The sequence below is a fragment of the Hyla sarda genome, chromosome 3 (assembly GCF_029499605.1).
Source record: "Hyla sarda isolate aHylSar1 chromosome 3, aHylSar1.hap1, whole genome shotgun sequence".
In the NCBI taxonomy this organism is placed as follows: Eukaryota; Metazoa; Chordata; class Amphibia; order Anura; family Hylidae; genus Hyla; species Hyla sarda.
Genome location: NC_079191.1, coordinates 151,398,119 through 151,421,129, shown reverse-complemented (window position 1 = coordinate 151,421,129; position 23,011 = coordinate 151,398,119). Strand labels below are relative to the sequence as shown.

Genomic DNA, 23,011 nt, shown 5'->3' with positions numbered 1-23,011 from the left:
ATAAGAAAAGAATATAAATTATATGAATATAAAGATATAAAGCCGGAGGAAGCCGGGACTGTGTAGGGAAAGATAAGAAAAAATATACGCGCACGGAATGAAAAGGGTTAAACTAATAAAAAGGGGAACAATTAAGAAATAATTAATAGATAAATACATAAATAATAAGTCTTGTATGAGAAGTATTTAATGAAAAAACAACACAGTCATTAATATACTCATCTGAACTGTAGCGAAGCAGCAAAGAAAGAGGACTATTATTATACTGCACGTCCTTATATAACCTACTATACTCACCTATTGGTTACCTGTTATACTAGCAGGTGTGAATGTGACACCTGAGCACCTGCGTGTGCTATCTAACTTTTTTCTTTACACTGTTATTCACGTTTTATGGCTGCTATGTTTTGCAGTAAAGAAAGAATTTGCATTATAATGGTAGCCTCCTGTCTGATACAAAATTCTAGTTTTTAAAATCCAGTCTATGCATATTGTATGTGTATGACTATATGCCTGTACAATGGCATCCACCAGAGGTACAGCAGGAAATCCTCTAGCTGTAGAAGTAGAGACATTGAACAAGGGTGTGAATGTCCTCTGAAAAATTTATGTTCATGTTTAAAAAATACCTGTGCTTCATCAAATAGCAGTACTGTATCTATATCCCTGAAATATTAACTAGTATATTACATAATGCATTTGTCTGCAGCTGTCTATGATCTTTTCATTAGAAAGGACGGCATCATTTTTACAGTTTGAGACTACATTCACAATACCATTGCGCCCCGTCAATAACGACTGTCAAACTCTCTCTTTTTTTTTGGGGGGGGGGGGGGGGGGAGTTTGACGGTCGTCATTTTGATGGGGGGCGCAACGGGCAATAATGGGACCCCATTATAGTCGATGGGGCCATCGGGCGCCGCTGTATTCAGAGAAAATAGCAGGAGAAAAAGACGGTGCAAGCACAATTTTTTTCTCCCACCATTCTCCCCGGAGGTCCTGACAGCCGTCACACTACTGGGTCATAATGGTAGTGTGAAAGGGGCCTGACTTTCAACTAGAATTGTTACTTAGCTTACAACTTCAATGCTTATCCTATTTATATAGAGAGCTATGCCATCTCATGCATAATTACTTTATATCATGTTGAGTATGTTGTTTCTATTTTTAATGTTCCAGCTCAGTCCAAGAAGAATAGTTCTTGACAATCACACACAGAGGACAGGTTGCATCATGGCAGAGCAGAGGACAGATGTCATTCATCTTCAATGCTCTGTCACTAATTAGTGTGTACACTATTTTGGCATAAATGTAGGCAGCTGGATGTTTCCTAAATTTTATCCCAATTTTATTTGCTTTAATGACAAAGGACCCAGCTGCCACAATTCCTATTCCTGAGCGACATCATTCTTCACTAGGATCCTGCCAACCAGGTCCTGTGAAAGCTAAAGCTTTGGGAAGAACAGAAGTCTCACGGCCCTATAGCCAAACTACGGATACAAGTCCACCCTGGTGGTAAGCACCCTTATTGGATTCCACACAGTGAATTAGCTTAACCAGCTCCCAAGTCAAGTCTACCTCAGCAAGTCTATGTCAGTCCAGTCTACTCACATCAAGGCTAGCTAGTCAAATCTGTCAAAGTCAAGTTCAGACAAGTCTAGGTCACAATTCAGTCGGAATTTACCTTTACCTTAGTCACATCCCCTATAAGTCTACAATACATGCCAACAACTCCAACTCACCACAAATAAAATTGTGACCTAGACTTGTCTGAACTTGACTTTGACAGACTTGACTAGCTAGCCTTGATGTGAGTAGACTGGACTGACATAGACTTGCTGAGGTAGACTTGACTTGGGAGCTGGTTATGCTAATTCACTGTGTGGAATCCAATAAGGGTGCTTACCACCAGGGTGGACTTGTATCCGTAGTTTGGCTATAGGGCCGTGAGACTTCTGTTCTTCCCAAAGCTTTAGCTTTCACAGGACTGATGACCTGGTTGGCAGGATCCTAGGGAAGAATGATGTTGCTCAGGAATAGGAATTGTTGCAGCTGGGTCCTTTGGGCCTGTCCCCATGTGGTAAGAAACGGGTCACACAGCAAAGGTCTTAACAGCACCACCACTCACTCTCCTCTCCAGACTAACTCTCACTAACTCCTCCCTGTCTAGACAGACTTGGGTGGAGAAGGGCAGGAGAAGGGCAGGATGTCCTGATTGTCTAATGTGCTCATGTGATTACCCATGTATTCTCCTACAAAGATAAAGTTAACTCTTTACATGACAATAAAATACCATTACATTAAATCAAGGATAATACATTAGAATCAACCACAAAATACATGACAATGTAACCTGGAGCTGTGGGCCAGATCAGACACCATAAAGTGATATCCACCTGACAGGGCAGATGGACAAGAGTCTTCCACACAGTGGGGATCAAAAGTTTGGGCACCCCAGGTAAAAAAAATTGCATTAATGTGCATAAAGAAGCCAAGGAAAGATGGAAAAATCTCTAAAAGGCATCAAATTACAGATTAGACATTCTTATAATATGTCAACAAAAGTTAGATTTTATTTCCATCATTTACTCTTTCAAAATAACAGAAAACAAAAAAATGGCGTCTGCAAAAGTTTGGGCACCCTGCAGAGTTAATATCTTGTACTGCCTCCTTTGGCAAGTATCACAGCTTGTAAACGCTTTTTGTAGCCAGCCAAGAGTCTTTCAATTCTTGTTTGAGGCATCTTTGCCCATTCTTCCTTACAAAAGTCTTCCGGTTCTTTGAGATTTCTGGGCTGTCACGCACTGCTCTTTTAAGGTCTATCCATGGATTTTCAATTATGTTGAGGTCAGGAGATTGTGAAGGCCATGGCAAAACCTTCAGTTTACACCTCTTGATGTAATCCCCCGTGGATTTTGAGGTGTGTTTAGGATCATTATCCATTTGTAGAAGCCATCCTCTCTTTCACTTCAACTTTTTCACAGATGACATCAAGTTAGCATCCAAAATTTGCTGAAATGTTATTGAATCCATTTTTCCTTCTACTCGTGAGATGTTCCCCGTGCCACTGGCTGCAATACAACCCCAAAGCATGATTGATCCACCCCCATGCTTAACAGTTGGACAGAGGTTCTTTTCATTAAATTCTGTTCCCCTTCTTCTCCAAACGTACCTTTGCTCATTCCGGACAAAAAGTTAAATTTTAACCTCATCGGTCCACAGAACTTGTTCCCAAAATGCATTAGGCTTGTCTATATGTTCATTTGTAAAGTTCAGACGCTGATTTTTGTGGTGAGGACTTAGAAGAGGTTTTCTTCTGATGACTCTTCCATGACGACCATATTTGTACAAGTATCTCTTTATAGTGGAATAGTGTACCACAACTTCAGTGTCTGCCAGATCTTTCTGGAGGGATTGTGCAGTCAAAGGTGGGTTTTGAATAGTTTTTCTCACAATCCTGCGAGCTGTTCTGTCTGATATTTTTCTTGGTCTTCCAGATGTTGCTTTAACTTTCACTGTTCCTGATGACTGCCATTTCTTAATTACATTCTGATCAGAGGATATTGACATCTGAAAACGTTTTGCTATCTTCTTATATCCTTCTCCAGCTTTGTGAGCGTCAACTATTTTCAGTTTCAGATTTCTAGACAACTGCTTAGAAGAACCCATGGTGCTGATTGTTGGGGCAAAGTCAGATGAGTCTAGGCATTTAAAACCTTTGAGATTGACATCACCTGGTCTTCCCAGATGATGATTGAGAACAATCCATGACACTGGCAGGTCACAGCTTTGCAAAGGGGGCAGTGCATGCTATAAATTCTGCAGGGTGCCCAAACTTTTGCAGACACCATTTTTTTGTTTTCAGTTATTTTGAAAGTGTAAATGATGGAAATAAAATCTAACTTTTGTTGACATATAAGAATGTCTAATCTGTAATTTGATGCCTTTTGGAGATTTTTCCATCTTTCCTTGACTTCTCCATGCACATTAATACAAATTTTTATCTGGGGTGCCAAAACTTTTGATCACTGTAAATAACACACTCCACTGTATGCTTCATATATTGGTGTTCTTGTATGCTTTCTGATCGTATGTAGCAGAAGAGCGTATCACAGGAGAGAGAAGAGTTGCAGGCTGTCATTGACATTATGCAGTAGTGCAAACACAGCGTGAATGACTGAGGCCAGACACAGATGGAGAAGATGCAGGTTGTCAGGAAACTACATAACTTATAACAGTCTGCACCTCATCCTGCTTAGTTTAGCTGTATCTGGCCTCCCTCCAACATCATGCAGGAGTAGAGTGCTGCAGATACAGGTAAGAGCGTGACAGCCAACTGCTTGTTTCTCTCTGTCATAGAACTGTGTCTGTGTGCTTTCAGCTTCTACATAGCATCAGGAGGCATACAGGAACAGTGGTATATATAGTGTAGCTATAGGCTATGACAAAGTGTCAGTAAGCCACAAAACTGTCACGTCTTTATGCTGCATGTCTTTACCAAGATTGCTGATAAAAATATTTTTTTTATCTTGCTGGTGAGTGCCGTGAATTGTGCTCTTTTTTATAATTACATTTGATATACAGTATAATGTACTCTTAAGATAAATGTAGGCAGCATACAGCTGTCTACATTTACCCCAATATAATGAGGTGTACATACTAATTAGTAGCAGAGAGTGCAAGGAGAATGGCTGACACTGGTCCCATGCCTTGTCATAACACAATCTATCCTGCTGTGTGCTAGGATGGGATGTGTCTGTGGTAAAGTAAAAATGGCCATGTGAAATAAAGTACGCATAACCTTTAGATAAAACAAGAAATGATAAATAATAAAAGTATTTAGAAAAAAAACTTTTGATCAGAAGAGGAATTTTAATAAGCGGGGTAACACGATCGTGACCCAGGGAAGGCGTCAAAGGTGCAGATAGTTTTCAAACTTGCCTCCAGTGGAGTTAAAGGGGTATTCCGCTGCTCAGTGTTTGGAACAAACTGTTCCGAACGCTGGAGCTGGTGACGGGAGCTTGTGACATCATAGCCTCGCCCCCTCATGATGTCACACCCCACCCCCTCAATACAAGTCTATGGGAGGGGGCGTGACAGCTGTCATGCCCCCTCCCAAAGACTTGCATTGATGAGGCAGGGCGTGACATCATGAGGGGGCGGGGTTATGATGTCACGAGCTCCCAGCACTGACTCCAGCGTTCGGAACAGTTTGTTCCAAACGCTGGGCAGCAGAGTACCCCTTTAAGAGTTTATTTGCATACTGCAAGATGTTGCTTTATCTTGGGCACAGCTGAACTGATTGGTGTAAGGAATATATCATCTTACTCAGGATCACCCACACTAACCACCTGTATATTCACAAACGTCGAAGGATACTAGAGGAAAAATATCCCCCCCCCCCTTTTGTTTTTCCTTTTTTTCCTTTTCCTGTTACTACTACTCTTTAATGCTTTTAGAAAAATCTTAATAAATTTAACAAAAGAAGAAGATGTACTCATGATAACCAGAATCTCTGCTATTTTAAGGGAAGCCTTTTCTCCTGTACCTGGCAAGGCAAAAAGAAAAGAGAGCAACAGCGAAGGGGTGAGAGCAGCAGATAAAGTGAAGAAACAGGTATCCAATGCTGGAGAAGACAGGGCCATGCTGTTGGGGTTCACCATGATGGGGATGTCTGTCCTCATGTTCTTTTTGCTTGGGATTGCAATTTTGAAGCCATTCATGCTCAGGTGAGCAAAACACAAAAACAGCAGGTTAGAGCCTGTTCACCCTATTCAAATGGCCATTTAAATTTTTTTTTTCAAACGGATATATGTGTCTCTGTGTGACATGTTTCTGTGCTGTAGACTGAATAATAGGGTCTGAAATATATATATATATACACACATACACACATATATATATATATATATATATACACACATAGTAAATGAATATATGCAGCACATTAAGTGGATGAAATAAAATTTTTTATTTAATTTCTGGGATTTCAAGATTTTTCAAGTGAAGCGTGAGGCTACTGAAATGTCTTTACATCATGGAATAAACCATTTTTGATTTGGAACAAGTGGTAAAGTCCAGTTTGGTGGTGCAGTTAAAAGAGGAAACCTTTATTGATTCATCCAATGACAAAACACATCTCAGGACACAACAGCCGCATGTGCTGCATTTATCCATTTATTGTAGAAGCTGTTCAGAGAAGTATCCAGCTTACCTCCCACGTCCTGCTGTGCACGGACTGGTACGGACCGTACCCAAGTATATGCAATGAAGAAAGAACTGCAGCGCTGCTCCCGTATAAAAGTAAAATTTTTTATTCAATCATGACACCAACAGGTACAGAAGACACAGTAGTCACAGGTAGGTGACGCGTTTCAGCCCACCAAGGTGCCTTAGTCATGACCTACCTGTGACTACTGTGTCTTCTGTACCTGTTGGTGTCATGATTGAATAAAGAATTTTACTTTTATACAGGAGCAGCGCTGGACATCAGTTCTTTCTTCATTTATCCATTTACTATTGTGTTTGACCTGGTAAGTGTAGTCCTATGCATGCGTGCACCCCTCTTTATTATTTATTTCAATTTCTTAAAATTTTTCCTTTTTTGGATGTGCTGCTTCTATTTAGACTTTGTACATGCTCATATATATTTATTTAAAATGCAAGTGTGGGCCAACAGGAGCGGAATCCTCCTGCATCAAGCTGTTTGACATCTGTTTTTTTTCTCCCAAAAAACGTATGCGAAAGAGATGTAATTCATCCATGAAAAAGTACTGTCGTTCTTCTTGTTGCTTACTATAAAAAAGTAAAACGTTTTCTTAATAAAAAGTTAGAATATCTTAACAGGATACAGAAATGTGGTGCGACGTGGTCAGACTGGACACAGAAATGCGGCCTTATTAGGGTGCATTCACACCACAATTGTGCTTAATAAGGCACATATCCTGTCAAAATGGGATGGCGACATATCTAAGCACATCAAGGCACTAGCCCTGTGGACTTGCCCTAATAGCCGGAAGTCTATGGGTCATGTGCCTGTACATGTTTGGATACATCGCCATCACATTTTGACAAGATACCTATGTATACATTCCTCAGAAGACACAATCATAGTGTGAATCTGGCCTTATGTTCATCTAAATTGGCCCTAATGGAATTGTTTGATAGATGCAGGAACTATGTAAGGTGAAGAAATCAGGTAGACATTTTACAAATGAATACATTTTTACAATTGGTAGCGTGCTCTCTGGTGCCTATGTTTACTTCCCTGTGTGACTTGATGTCCTGGCTCTGAACCCATTGCTGCCAATCACCGAGGCTGCATTATGTTTAGAACGTCATCAGCAGAGTCAGGACAGCATATTATCAAGGGAAATAAAAAGAGGCAGTGGGAGGCACAGACTCCTAGCACTGGACCGTGCAAGGTAAGCATGGTGTATTTTTATTATTTTACACCCCTAGCATACTGTGACTTTTTTTATTTAACCTCTTAATGACCACACATGATTCTCTCTATATATGGTAATGTCAGCTGTATCTTACAGCTGACAACTGCCTGCAACTGCCAGCATTGGACTTTAGTCATAATCTGGCAGTTTAACACTTATTTGAAGCTCTCTCTGAATGTCGCAATTGCTATTAATAATTATTTCTGCTTCACAGTATATTTTATGGTGCAGTATATTTAGTACTTTATAAAGTGCAATTGGTCCTGAAAAAAAAAAAACAACAAAAAACAAAACAAAAAACAAAACAAAAAACAAGCCCTTATTTGGCTCTGAATATGGGCAAAAAAGAGTTAAAGCGAAGATGAGGAGTTACAAACATGGCAAAAATCGTAGACAGGGAAGGGGTTAAATCAGAAAACCCTTTTTAAATGTAAAAAGTATAGTAAAGCTGGAGAGGTTTCATACCGTTTAATGGAGATCTGCAGTCATCTACACTTCGGACCCCCCCTTGATCTCCTGTACGGGGCCCCGCCTCTGCAGCAGCCAACACGCCCACTCCGTTCATCTAAATGGGAGAGGCGGAGATGCAGCGTTTGTGCATCCCCGCCTCTCTGATAGAGCTGTATGGTGGGGATGTGCCTAGCTGCACAGAGCCGCGGCAATGCCGGGTCCCCTACAGGAGATCGCGGGGGTCCCAGAGATTGTACCCCCACAATCAGACCCTTCTCCCTATTCTGCAGATAGGGGATAGGTGTATAAGACTGCAGTACTCATTTAAACCACCAACAAAAATGTGTGGAGCCCCTGGTAAGGGGGTAGATAACTTAAAGAAGAAGTATCATGGACCAAGTCACATTTTTTTTTTTCTATCATGTGAAAGTGCATCAGCTCACCATTCTGACAATCTGCTCCTCGTGTATCTCACCCTCTCCCTTCTCCTGCAATCCCCTCTGAAAGATCGGTACTTCCTGGTCCATGGAGGTCCCTGACTTCCTGTCTCCCATAATGCCTTTCAGTTCATCATAGAAGTAGCCCAGCCTAGACCAGTGCTTCCTAACCAGGGTGCCTCCAGCTGTTGTGAAACTACAACTCCTAGCATGCCTGGGAGTTTTAGTTTTGCAACAGCTGAAGGCACCCTGGGTGGGATACACTGACCTAGACACTGATCACTTTCCTAACAGCAGGCTCAGTGTTTCCCCTCCCCCTGCTTCTATTCTCAGGACATGTTCTTTCAGACTGACCTGCTGTCAGATTGTAATCAGTGCAGGGGAGAGCAGGGATCTCCCCTCCCCCTCTGCTTCTTCTTGGGACATCGTTCTTGCTGTTATAAACACTGAGCTGGCTGTCAGATGCTTCCCTGCCGAGGAGATGAAGACGCTTGCTCAGCTCACTGGGGCTTCTATGATTGGCTGAAGCTGCACATGGGAGGTGCCCTTGCCGTGCACAGAGCTAGCTAAGCTGCAGAACTATGGGAAATTGTGAGATCACGGCCCCCAGCATAATGCAGCTCAATGGGGGGTCGCAAGTCATCAGAACAGGGAGCTGCTGAACTTCCTCTCTGAACAAAGAAGCTAGAAAAACAGGTTTTATATACAAGATGGGTAAAGTCAGTGATTTACAAAGTGATAGAACTTTTGCTTCTGCATTTAAAACACAATACTTTTTCTACCTGGGACTTCTCCTTTAAAGAAAAGTTCTGATATTACCTCCACTCAGCAGTCACTGTAAGGGTGTACATGAAGACAGAGGACAGTAACAGGTGCTGTGTCCTTAAAATTGCACCTAGACTATTGTGTAGTATCATTTCAAAGCCCAGTCGTGATAATGTATGACATACCTCCCTGACAGTAAAAGGGTTAAACTAATAAGATATGTGTATTAAAACTGTTGTTACAGAGTTAAAGGGGTAATCCAGTGGAAAACATTTTTTTAAATCAACTGGTGCCAGAAAGTTAAACAGATTTGTAAATTATATGCAAAAAATGGATTACTCAGTCCTCAGCGATACCACTCAAAAGAGTGTAAGATGGATGTATGGTGTAAATGGAAAAGAATAATTGACTTCCAGACCAATATAATGATATAAAATGTAATACCAAAAATAAGAAAAGGTACTAATGGTGAATTATAATAAATTGAAAAATTACAGCCGCAGGGCCCTACGGCTGCACAATCGTACAGTAAAATAGACAAGCGTTATTATATAAAATTCTATCACCAATATGAGCCTCGGATAGTATTATTATAAATAGTAGCTTCACCACGATCGATCATAGAAACAATTGTATGGAACATAATATAGATGTAGCAATATAGAATGTGGCAATAAAATTATAACAACTGTAGCATTCTAAATCTGTAAAAGAAAAAATGAGAGGAATTGCCCTTTGAGGGTATCAGCGTCCGTCCTAAAAGGAAAATGATGAGTGGACAATATGTTTGCTGTCCCAGAGAGGTATCTAATGGTTCTGTGCGGGGGATAGTAAGCACCTCTTGCGGGATAGAAAGTCTGGAAGCCCGGCTGGAAAAACCTGCTGTGCCGATAAATTCCTGTTAGGGAAAAGACACAGGCACTTGCGCGCCACTCACCCACTCCGCGATGGACCCGCTACCGATGATCGTCCTGCTCTAGCTAAGAACGGCTGGAGCACCGGCAAGTGGTGGATGGTCACGTGTCTGGCAGTCAGCTGGTTAGATGGATAGGGCCTGCTTCACAGTGATGCAATGATTGCAGCAACACTTGAGTGCTGGTGTGGATAGCGACCAATGGAGAATCCCCGCAAAGATAGATCCCTATGGTGTAGCTGTGAGCTACACTCATCTGTATTTTCAGATTTGTAAATTACTTCTATTAAAAAATCTTGATCCATCCAGTACTTAACAGCTGCTGTTATGATCCACAGGAAGTTCTTTTCTTTTTGAACTTCCTTTCTGTCTGACCACAGTGCTCTCCTGTGGATAATACAGCAGCTGATAAGTACTGGAAGGATTACGATTTTTTTTTATATAAGTCATTTACTAATCTGTTTACCTTTCTGGCACCAGTTGATTTAAAACATTTTTTTTCCAGTTGAGTACCCCTTTAAGTAGTTGTACAGTCCTCAACATAAACTATGACCCATAGCTCTGTATAGTATATAAACAAGTAACAGACCAGGCCTTTTTATTGTCTACCAGTGTCTGGAATGAAGAGGCAAACTGCACAATTATCCAAACCGATATCATGGATGACTGGATAGACTGTTCATTCACATGTGGTGTTGACTGCCACGGACAATCCAAGTATCCCTGTCTCCAGATACTGGTTAATGTGTCTGGTTCTGACTATGTTGCTGCTCTGCATTACAATGAAGAAGCTGTGCAGATAAACCCCAAAGTAAGTGTGCATACAGATTTGTAACATATGTTACCTGAAAGCGATATCTACTGTCATGTTATGTGTATTAGGCTGATTTTGCATTACGGGAGGAATTCATCCAATCCTTTCCTGGTGTATTTTTTTTTTTTTTAAGTTTTTGTTCATACACCTTTTTTCCCCAGCATGTCAGGGTAACCAGTATTTTTGATGCCAAGCATAGCACAGTCTGTGCTGCTTACTATTCTTGATGTTAAAGGGGTTATCCAGGAGAAAACTTTTTTTTTTTTTAATATATCAACTGGCTCCAGAAAGTTAAACAGATTTGTAAATTACTTCTATAAAAGAAATCTTAATCCTTCCAGTACTTATGAGCTTTTGAAGTTGAGTTGTTCTTTTCTGTCTAAGTGCTCTCTGATGACACCTGTCTCGGGAAACGCCCAGTTTAGAAGCAAATCCCCATAGCAAACCTCTTCTACTCTGTGCAGTTCCCGAGACAAGCAGAGATGTCAGCAGAGAGCACTGTTGCCAGACAGAAAACAACAACTCAACTTCAGCAGCTGATAATTATTGAAAAGATTAAGATTTTTTAATAGAAGTAATTTACAAATCTGTTTAACTTTCTGGAGCCAGTTGATATAAAAAAAAGTTTTTTCCTGGAATACCCCTTTAAAAATACAGATTCAGTATAGCTGTCATGGCTTACGTTAGCGAGGTGTGGGCTCACTCCAACGAGCGCTAGTTTCACGTCATGTGACGCATCGTCAGGGCATGCCCTGACGATGCGTCACATGACGTGAAACTAGCGCTCGTTGGAGTGAGCCCACACCTCGCTAACGTAACCTGTGTACGGCAATAAAGAGTTTTTAAGTGCATTGGATACCTTAGAGTGCCGTGGTCTCTTCTATATACTTGATGATTTTTAAAGTTGAATTTACATGTATGGTTTTCCGTTCCTGGTCTTTTTATCCCTCAATTGTTTTTCCAATCTAACGGAAGTATTTTTTTTATACAGTGCTTTTATGTCCCTAAGTGCCAACGAGACAAAAATGATTTGCTGGACGGGGTGCTTGATGTGAAACAGTATTTTGAGCGGAAGAATGACACCCCTTTTGCATGTTTCCATCGACCTGACAACAAACCAGAAGATGTCATACTTATTAAAAAGTATGACCGGACTGTGGTCTTTCACTGCCTGTTTTGGCCAACATTAATGCTTATAGGAGGAGCTGCCATAGTTGGAATGGTTAAATTGACACAACACTTATCCCTAATGTGTATGCTGTATTGTAATTCCCCAAGAGAAGAACCTGGAAGCATGACACCACGGGCAGACTCTCAGCAGAGCAGAACCAGAAAAGATGATAAAACTTTAAGGTGGAGATCAAATTCCCACACTACAAACACAATTTAACCCCCTGGAGGACAAAAAGTACACGATTACTCTATAAAGAGTCTAATACGACAGAAAGAATTGTAGCAGATCCTGAAAGTAAAGATATGTTTTTTAGATGTAAATTTATTTTTCTAGAATGAAATAGTGTTGTGAAAATGTATTTAGTATTTACACTGTTTACAATAAACACAATGAGTTGCCTCTCTTTTGTTATGTTTATTGTTTTCTGACTACATACTTAAATCGTACCTGTCATCACTGAGCCAAAACAAAAAAATCCCACTGTAGCCATACTTAGTAACGTCTCTGATTATTTCCAGCCTTGATCTTCTGCACATGCATCTGCTGTTCTCCTAAACTCTGTGGGCGCCGATGACAGACGCACAGGACTGGTGCAAGGATTTTTGCCGCCCTAGGCAAAAGCTAGTTTTGCCGCCCCCTTGACTCTGCCCATTATCTCCGCCCATTGACACGCCCCACCTTACTACTGGGGTGACACACTGTAACAAGCCTCGTTTTCATATAATTAGCTAACTACTGGGGGCAATTATATTAAAGCTCCATTTATATCCTGTGGGTGAAAATTATCTCTGAGCTGCGAGTTGCATGGTTGGAGCTTGCAGTGGCGTTGCGACCGGGGTGCGGGGGGTGCGGCCCGCACTGGGTGACACCATTCTGATGGGGTGACACCAGGTACACCCCCGGTCCTCACTTGCGCTGTCTCCTTAATAGCACCCCCACCCTCCCCCCCCCGTCCTCACTTGCACTGTCTCACTTGTCTCCATTCTAGTAGCACCCCCCCCCCGTCGCCTGCACAGTGAACCGTCCTGCGCCCCCACGTCTTCTGTTGCGCCAGCCCGAGGTATGGGGGTGACACAATTTTCAACCGCAGCGGGTGACACCAACCCTAGCAACGCCACTGGGAGCTTGACCTTAAAGCTCCCATTGATTTAAAAGGCAGCTTCAGCATGTGCCCACGTGGAAAAGAAGTGACATGTCACTTATTTTCTGTGCACTTACCTGTCAAACATTAACATAAGTAAGACAATTTCCTTTGATAAAAACATGAACCTCTAAATAAATGATGTAGGGGGAGATTCATCAAAACCTGCATAGAGGAAAAGTTGCCCAGTTACCCATTGCAACCAACCAGATTGCTTTTCTTGTTTTTAAAAGGGCCTCTGTAAAATGAAAGAAGCAATCTTATTGGTTGCTATGGGCAACTGGTCAACTTTTCCTCTATGCAGGTTTTGATAAATCTCCCCCATAGCTACCAAATATCACCATACATATTACAGTCATACTGTTACTGACCAAATCCTGTATACTGAGACCAATAATACCAGTATACAGGTAGGAATTTTGGGGGAGATTAATTAAAACCAGTGTTATACGCCGATCAATACGGTAACTCAGGATCAGTACAGGATACACAATGTATGTACACAGTGACCTCACCAGCAGAATAGTGAGTACAATACAGCTCTGGAGTATAATACAGGATATAACTCAGGATCAGTACAGGATAAGTAATGTAATGTATGTACACAGTGACCTCACCAGCAGAATAGGGAGTGCAGCTCTGGAGTATAATACAGGATATAACTCATGATCAGTACAGGATAAGTAATGTAATGTATGTACACAGTGACCTCACCAGCAGAATACTGAGTACAGCTCTGGAGTGGGAGCCAATCAGTTGTGGGTGTGGTTCTGCTTCAGCTGTGTGGTGGTGTCTGCTGTGCCTCCTGAGCTCCAGGGAATTATCACCTGTTCCACCTGGGACCTGCTTTCTCCTCCCCAGGGTGGGAGTGGGTTTCCAGGGATGAGTGAGGGAGGCGAGGCCCAGGCTTCTGCCTCCCGGAGTAGGCCGCAGGGAGGCAGGAGAGGCCAGCAAGCGGCCTGTACATCAGAAGATCTGGGGGTTAGGCGATCCACCCGGAGTCGCAGCAATGTCACTCCAACACCCCCCACAGAGGCAAGAGGCCGAAAGGTTTCTGGAAACGAGGATCCCAATTTGGGAAAGCTGGGTGCTGCCAGCAGAAAGCCAAGGTCATCTGGAGGAAGGCAGAGTACTCACGGAGGTGAAGCCGACCTCAGTGAGGAAGGCTGGGGAATGCTGAGGACCCGGGAGTCTATTTCCACCTATACTACCCGGGTCGTAAGTCACCTCCGTGAGTATGAAGACGCCAGCAAAGCTGTGAGGAGGCTTCAGGAGGAACTTCGCCATGTCCGTTCTAGGCTGGAGGTTACCCCAAAGAAGAAGAAGCCTGAAGTCCAGGCACAGATAAAAGGTCTGATGGCTGAAATAAATGCTTTGGAGGAAAGAAAGGAGGAATTGCTGGAGATGAGTGGACCATTTAAAGAAAAGCTGAAAAATCAAGAGCGTTTCAGAGATATGGATGAAAAGAAACAGAGAAGGTTGATGGGGCTGCAACCTGAGAGCCAGGTGGATGATGAGGAGGAGATAGAGGGAGAACAACAGCCAGATCCACCTGGTGGCCTGTCGCAACAGCAGCAGGCCCCGTACAGTGGGCCCCCTGCACAGCAGCCAGCAGTATCACCTGCCGACTCAGGGGAAGACAGTGACAACAGCTACCAGGGAGGGGCGCTTATGGCCCAGATACGTATGCTGGAATCCCCAGAGTGTCCTCAGAATCTGGTGTTCGGAGATGAGCTGCCAGATGAGGCACCTGGGGGTAAGAAAAAGAAGACCAAGCCAAAGCAGCAAGAAGTGGTGAGTTACATCTACACCCCCCTCCCTGTAAACCCTGAGTCGGCCGCAGGGTCAGCTCATTGTGCAAGCCCCGTTACCCAGCCCAGCCCGTGTTCTGTGGTGGACTCGGTGCAAAGGAGCGGGGAGAGTACAGGTACTAAAAGGGCGCAAAACTCCATGTCTGTTTGCAGTAGCAGGGATGGAGTAGAGAAGGCACTGGCTGCAAGGCCGGACAGTGAGGGCAGCCCAGCAGTGGGCATAGAGGCAGACTCCGGGGCTGTAGTTCGCACCCCTGTGGGAGGGGGGGTGACTCAGTGCCTGAGGTAGTCGCGGTGACTACAGATGTAGCAGACGCTCCCAAAAGAAAAGAACAAATCTTATTTTGTATTGGCGCCGCTGATCCCATTGATCAGCGGCGCCCTGATAAGACTGGAGAAATTGCTGATGAGGCGGAGGGCACTAATAAGAACAGAGCTGGGGCCTCCTCTAGACTGGGTAAGCATGCTGCCCGGTCCCTTAAAGGGCCAGCGGAGGTTGTCCCAGCTCTAGTGCCCCGTGATGCCGAGGCAAAACGGACTGAAAATGTATCAACATCACCATCATCATCATCATTTGCCGGTTTACCTGTTGCTAGTCCAGCCAGTGTGAGTGATGGGGTAAATGGGGTTGGGGGATGTATGACTGGGGAGAGGATGGAGATTGATGTTACTGGGGAAGGTGTTTTTGGGGGAGGTGGTGACCATGTTATTGGAGTTGGTGCTAATGTTGTCATTGGGGGTGGTGGGGATGTTGTCATCGGCAGTGGTGTAGGTGCAAGGTCTGGTCCGGTTGCCCCCCCAGTGGTGACAGACCATAGGAGTTATGCCAATGTCACTGCTGGGGGAAGTAGAATACTTTCCTCGTCTCCTGACTCTAGGGACGGTTTATTGCAGCGACGTCTCCTGGAAGCTCTGAAAAAGGGGGAAAGGTGGATTAATGTAGAGGGTAGAGCAGTTGATCTGTCCTTCTGGATAGAGAGACACGGTCTCTCTGCCTTCCGAGAGGAAAGAGGGGGCGATACTGTGTGGTCCCTCCCAACAGCCGGGGCAGGTAGTAACCGTAGGAATGTAGTCCGTCTTCGGTGGCAGGGCGAAGATATGTGTCCTTCAAGGACGAAAGTGGTTGAGCTCTTGCTAAAGATGGGCTTCAAGGCAGTTGATATCTTCGCCTTGATACATCCCTACGGTACTCCTGAATTCGATATCAGTTTTGTTCGGCCAGAGGGGCTTGAGCTTTTCTGGTCGAATTATGAATTGGTAAAGAATGAGCCCGGCTGGCGAGACTTTGCCATACAGGCATTGTCTCGCCAAAACAAAATCAAGAGAGTGACCGTTTTGACCCGTAACGAATCACTCTCTTGTGTTGACATCATCACCTGGTTAGGACGGTATGGCGAGGTAATGGGGGTCCCGCAGAAGAACAGGGACGAGTTTGGCATCTGGTCAGGAGCCTGGACGTTTTTGGTAAAACTTAAACGTTCAGGAAATACAGTTACCCATATCCCATCCTCTGCCTTTCTCGGTAGGGATCGTATCCAGATTTTCTACCGGGGTCAGCCGAAGCTCTGTCACAGATGTGGTGACCCCACACACTTCAGTGCAAACTGTACGGTGCAGAAATGTGCCTTGTGTGGGGGTGTAGGCCATCTTGCCGCATCTTGTGCAGAGATTAGGTGTCACCTGTGTGGTGACTTAGGTCACCCATTCAGTCGTTGTCCTCGTTCTTTCGCTAATGCAGTCTTGTCCCCAGCGGGTGAAGATCACGAGCCAGAATCTGCTGGGGAGGGGACTGGCAGGGGTGGAGGAACTGAGGGGTCAGTGAGGAACAGCAAGAAAAAGACACCAGCCCAACTAAGACGTCTTGATAAACGCCAAAGGGATAGGGTGATGGGGAAAGCCCGGGTTACCGGGACAACCTCTCATTCTGTCCCAGAGGCCAACCTTGCTGCTGAGACCCTGAGGGATGGCGAGCTGAATGAGGAGGTCAGGAGGATCCAGAATGAGGAAGGTGCCATCTCCTCAGATAGCGTGGAGGAGGATGATGGGGGATGGCAGAAGGAGACACGAAAGCGGGGTACAAGTAGGAAAAAAAAGGGAGATTTAAGATCTTCTCCCACCCTGGTCCAGGTGCCACAGGAAGGCAAAACTGACTCCCCTCTGGTTGGCCTTTCCAATCGATTCCGACCCCTCAGGGACGTCTCCTCCTCTTCTTCGGAGCGGGAGGATGAGGGGGAGGTGGCAGAGGGGCTTCCAGGGGGCGCCGAGTCCTCTTCCCCTGGGGAGGTTATGTCCGCGGGGGAAGGGACTGGCCTGGAATCCGGAGACGAGGAAAGTAAAACGACGTCTGGTGAGATGGACACTTCTATTTCTCTAAAGAGGGTGAAGAGTTCTTCTGATGTGGAGGGTGAGAAGGGGAGTGGGAAAAAGAAAGCTGTTTAACTCAATCACCCTTGATGGCGGCACCCTCTCCGTTGACGCTGGCGTCCATTAATGTCGCCAGCATTAAGTCAGATACGGCTCGATTTGCTGCCTATGATTTTTTTGCCCATATTAATGCTGATATTTTATTTTTGCAGGAGACCAGGCTAACAGACATGTCATCTATCTACAAGGCTAAAAGAGAGTGGAGGAAAGGGGCCCTCCTACTGGTCTCTTGGGGCCGAGCCGTATAGCGGAGTGGCGGTCCTTTTTACCGCAGCGGTAGGATGCCGACGGGTTATAGAGTTAGAAATGGGGAGGTGCCTGATCTTAGATGTCCTCATGAGGGGACAAGAACTTCGCCTTATTAACATCTACGGCCCACAGTCTAAGTGGGACCGGAAGTGCCTCTTTATGAGGATCAAGCCCTATCTTTTTACAAGTCGGCAGGTGGTCTTTGGAGGGGACTTTAATGCTGTCACGAGGCCCCAAGACAGGGGAGGTGCCAGAGACAAGCTGACTTATGATAGCGTCGCCCTTAATAGCATAGCGAGTGAGGCTCGCCTGGTGGATGTCCACATTCGGCACACCCCAGGCCACGCGGGATTCACCTATCATAGGGGTAGTTGTAGGTCTAGGATAGACAGGTTTTATTTAAAGGAGGAAGCCGTCTCTTCAGCAGTGTCTGTTGTTGAGGTGGAGTTCTCCGATCACTGTTTAATTTTGTTTTCTCTGAATGTTACAGAGACCCCCCGGATGGGCAGAGGCTATTGGAAGCTGAATTCGTCTCGGAAGAAGCGGAGATAAAACAGTCCTTTGAGGATTTTCTTCAGAGCCAGGTACCATTGCTGGGCCTTTGTAGCAGTAAGTCAGAGTGGTGGGAGATCTTCAAGGAAAGGGTTGCGAGATTCTTCCGCCAGCTCTCGGGCCTCAGAAGCCTAAACAGGTACCGCTTGTACCAGGGCCTGAGGAAGAAACTTGAGAACCTTGTCTCGACTGGAGGTAGTCGTGATGATATCTCAAGAGTGAAGTCCTTGCTGATGAAGTGCCAGTACGATAGGCACGCATCTTTGGTTTTTGAGAGGGATTACGGGAAGTACCGCTCGCCCGACCCTTACAGAAACTGCAAGATGTCAGTGAATAGTAAAGTAGTCTCAGGACTGATTGATAGTACGGGATCCTTGAAAAGGTCCAGATCAGGGATCCTGGAGGTCATCAGATCCTTCTACTCGCACCTCTTGGGAAGGAAGGATCTAGATCGAGATAAGGTATCAGCTTTCTTGGCTGAAACCGTCCCTGAACCAGGAGTAGACCCCTCTCTTGACGTTTTGACAGAGATGATCCGGGAAGAGGAAGTCAGGATGGCTGTTGATGGGCTTGCCCTCAAGAAGTCACCCGGTCCGGATGGCTTAACATCTTAGTTCTATAAGACCTTTAAGGACACTTTGGTTCCCCTCTTGACCGCGGTTTTTAATGAGTGTCTATCCTCGGGCACTCTGCCAAAGTCAATGAGGAGGTCAGCGCTGATCATCCTGTCAAAGGGTAAAGACCCGTCCCACATTGAGAATTGGCGTCCCATAGCACTTCTCAATGCGGACAGAAAGATTCTGGCAAAAGTGCTGTTTAACCGGCTGGTGGAGTTTGCACCCCGGCTCCTTTCGGGGGCTCAGCATTGCTCTGTTCCGGGCCGCAGTACATTCAGTGCTGTGCTCAGTGTCCGAGAGGATGTGGAGCAGGGTAGGGCTGGCCACTGGAAGGGGTACTTGCTTTCCTTGGATCAGGCAAAAGCGTTTGATCGGGTTAACCATGAGTACCTCTGGTCTGTCCTTCTGAGATATGGCCTGCCAGGGGGGTTTGTTGATTGGCTTAAGACCTTGTATGTAGGGGCAGAGAGTTTCTCGCTTGTGAATGGTTGGATTGGCCGCTCTTTTGAGGTTGGGTCTGGTGTCCGTCAGGGTTGTCCTTTGAGCCCTTTGCTGTACGTGTTTGCAATCGATCCTTTCCTTAGAGGGATTGATTGTGGACCGTTGGCGGGGGTGAGAATGGACCTGGCGGTGCCGGATTCGGCTCTGAGGGTGGTAGCGTACGCTGATGATGTCACCGTGTTTGTCTCCTCACAAGAGGAGGGCAGATGGGTGATGTCAGAGGTGGACCGCTACTCGGAGGCATCCGGGTCCAAGATCAATCAGGATAAGTGTGAGAGTCTCTGGCTGGGAGTGGGAGATCCTGATTTTGATCTCCCGGACGCCCTTCCAGAGCCCCAGGAATCCGCAAAAGTCCTCGGCATCGAATTTGGTCAAGGGGATTACCCCAAACAAAACTGGGACAGCAGGCTTAAGATCGCCGCTCAGAAGGTAGATCAGTGGAATGGTTGGTCTTTGACCCTCCGGGAAAGGGTTAACCTGATGAAAACTTTCCTGCTCCCTTTGCTGATATATCTGGGCAGTGTATGCATGTTGCCAGAGCCTCTTTGGACCCGGGTCTACAATGTGTTCTTCCAAATGTTATGGGGGAATAGACTGAACCTAGTGAAGAGGGAGGTTACTTACCGTACGAGGAGACTAGGGGGGTTGTGTATGGTCAACCCTGTGGTGTTCCTAGTGAATACCTTTCTTAAGACCAATATAGCAAACCTCTGGTCAGAGAGGGCTCCTCCGTGGGTATCCTCCTGTAGGGGATGGTTTCGGCCTTTCTTCCAGGAATGGGAGACAGGAGGGCAAGTGAAGGATCTTCGCACACCACACGGGCATCTCCCGGCTTATGCTACCCCGGTTCTGAAGGTTATTCGTCGGTGGGGTCTGGGGATGTGGGAGATTAGGACTGTCGAGGAAATTCCTTGACAAGAGGGTCCTGTCTTCTCATTTCCAGAGGCCATTGGCACTCAAGGACTGCCCAAGTCGGGATCTGGAGGTGGGTTTAGAGCTTTTGAATTCTATCAGAATCCCCTTGAAGTTTTGGGACTTGACTTGGCGCTGCTTCCATGGGAAACTGTGTGTGAGGGACAATCTGAAGTGCAGGAGCTCTGATGACCGGGGATGTCCCCGCGAAGAGTGTGGAGGCATGCTGGAAAGCATGGAGCATTTTCTGCTTCATTGTCCCTTTAACACAGAGGTTTACAACAGGGTGGGCGTTTCCATTGGTTGGCCTCGGCTGGCCAGTCTCTCCTATGCGGAATGGGCCTATGGGGCATTCAGAAACCTTGGAGGCTGGGACCGGTGCACTTTATTCCTAGTCAGCTCAGTGGTCAGGTATTACACGTGGAATGCACGGTGTTTAGTGTCGACGCAGCGTAAAATCCTCCCTGTGGGTGAGGTGGTTAGGAACATTCTTGGTGACCTGGTGAAGGTGCGTTCTCTGGAGTACGAGAGGCTGGGTGCTGGCAGGGCCTCTCGTCTGTGGAGGGGCTCTGCCTTTAAAGTGCCTTAGCCTGTTGTCTCCCCCTGGTGGTGGGCTGATGCTGGCACATTAGTCTTTTTGTTTTGTGCTGTAGATATATGGTGATATAGTGCTTGCAGGCACTGAACTTGAGCTTTAGGGGTTTGTGTGATTGAAAAGCCTTATTGATGTTTGTTGTTTGGTTTGTATTATTTTGTATATATTTGTTTTGTTTGTACATTTATGTATATGTGTATGTATATATGTATATATATTGTATTTTTTTCTAGGGGTTGTGTTGTGTTGGGGTTTAGTGCTAGGTTGGGTGGTGGGTAGATGGGGGGAGGGGGGATTCTGTGTGGGACTTTTTGTTTAAAAAAAAAAAAAAAAAATCCTGGACTGGTTCATGGACGTCTGTTATCATGTACTGGGGGCATGGGATGCGGGACCAGCTCAGGGCCAAAAAAAAAAAAAAAATTATATATAAAAAATATAAAAAAACATTGTATATTCGGTTTTTCTGTTTGCGGTGTTTGTTGGTGGTTTGACACATATTTATTATTTTGGGTGGGGAAATGCAACCGGACCAGTTTTTAGTTATTATTGTTATTATTATTACTGTAAGTATTATTATTATTGTAGAGTGTTTAGTAGTTGTTGTTATTATAGCGGTGTGTTTGGTGAGAATGAGGCTGGACCAGAAGATACCTGGTTGGACAATTTTGGACTAATATGGACTCATTTTTGTATATATTATACAGGTGTATGTTGTTTGTATTATTGTTATGGTGATGTTTATTCTTTTTGTAATGTTTTATATTTTTTAATAAAAGATCTACAGGATATAACTCAGGATCAGTACAGGATAAGTAATGTAATGTATGTACACAGTGACCTCACCAGCAGAATAGTGAGTACAGTACAGCTCTGGAGTATAATACAGGATATAATCAGGATCAGTACAGGATAAGTAATGTAATGTATGTACACAGTGATCTCACCAGCAGAATAGTGAGTACAGCTCTGGAGAAAAATACAGGATATAACTCAGGAGCAGTACGGGATAAGTAATTTAATGTGTGTACACAGTGACCTCACCAGCAGAATAGTGAGTGCAGCTCTGGAGTATAATACAGGATATAACTCAGAATCAGTACAGGATAAGTAATGTAATGTATGTACACAGTGACCTCACCAGCAGAATAGTGAGTGCCGCTCTGGTGTATAATACAGGATATAACTCAGGATTAGTACAGGATAAGTAATGTAATGTATGTACACAGTGACCTCACCAGCAGAATAGGGAGTGCAGCTCTGGAGTATAATACAGGATATAACTCAGGATCAGTAAAGGATAAGTAATGTAATGTATGTACACAGTGACCTCACCAGCAGAATAGTGAGTACAGTACAGCTCTGGAGTATAATACAGGATATAATCAGGATCAGTACAAGATAAGTAATGTAATGTATGTACACAGTGATCTCACCAGCAGAATAGTGAGTACAGCTCTGGAGTAAAATACAGGATATAACTCAGGAGCAGTACGGGATAAGTAATTTAATGTGTGTACACAGTGACCTCACCAGCAGAATAGTGAGTGCAGCTCTGGAGTATAATACAGGATATAACTCAGGATCAGTACAGGATAAGTAATGTAATGTGTGTACACAGTGACCTCACCAGCAGAATAGTGAGTACAGCTCTGTAGTATAATACAGGATATAACTCAGGATCAGTACAGGATAAGTAATGTAATGTATGTACACAGTGACCTCACCAGCAGAATAGTGAGTACAGCTCTGTAGTATAATACAGGATATAACTCAGGATCAGTACAGGATAAGTAATGTAATGTATGTACACAGTGACCTCACCCGGAGAAGAACAGAGGGGTCAGGGATGTATAGAGGGGTCTGGAAGAGTACAAAGGGGTCAGAGATGGAAAGGAGATATGATGGAGAACAGAGTGGTTCATAAGAGAACAGAGAGGTCCTGAGGAAAATAAAGGGGTCATAGATGGACAGAGGGATCTGGAGGCGTACAGAGGGGACCAAGATGGGGAGAGGGGTCCTGAGGAGAACTAAGAGATCACTGATGGACAGAGGGATCTGGAGGAGAACAGTGGGGTCAGGGATGGACAGATGGGTCTGGAGGAGAACAGCGGGGTCAGGGATGGACAGATGGGTCTGGGGAGCACAGAGGGGTCTGGAGGAGTACAGAGGGGCTTGGATGGCACAAGGGGGCTTGGGTAGACTAACAAA

The 23,011-nt window shown here is 44.8% G+C and overlaps 1 protein-coding gene across 3 annotated transcripts in view; it reads left to right on the top strand.

Moving 5' to 3' along the window:
• Positions 1-12,395, top strand: part of KCNMB3 (potassium calcium-activated channel subfamily M regulatory beta subunit 3) — a 77,595-nt gene extending 65,200 nt beyond the window's left edge. For 2 of the 3 annotated variants that reach the window (XM_056565234.1, XM_056565231.1), the window contains exons 2-4: positions 5,529-5,729; positions 10,626-10,824; positions 11,819-12,395. In XM_056565234.1, the coding sequence (XP_056421209.1) occupies positions 5,529-5,729; positions 10,626-10,824; positions 11,819-12,217 (799 nt within the window). In that variant the 3' untranslated portion in view covers positions 12,218-12,395. The remainder of the gene's footprint in view (positions 1-5,528; positions 5,730-10,625; positions 10,825-11,818) is intronic. The other variant, XM_056565233.1, reaches the window with a different exon arrangement.
• Positions 12,396-23,011: the final 10,616 nt, after the last annotated feature.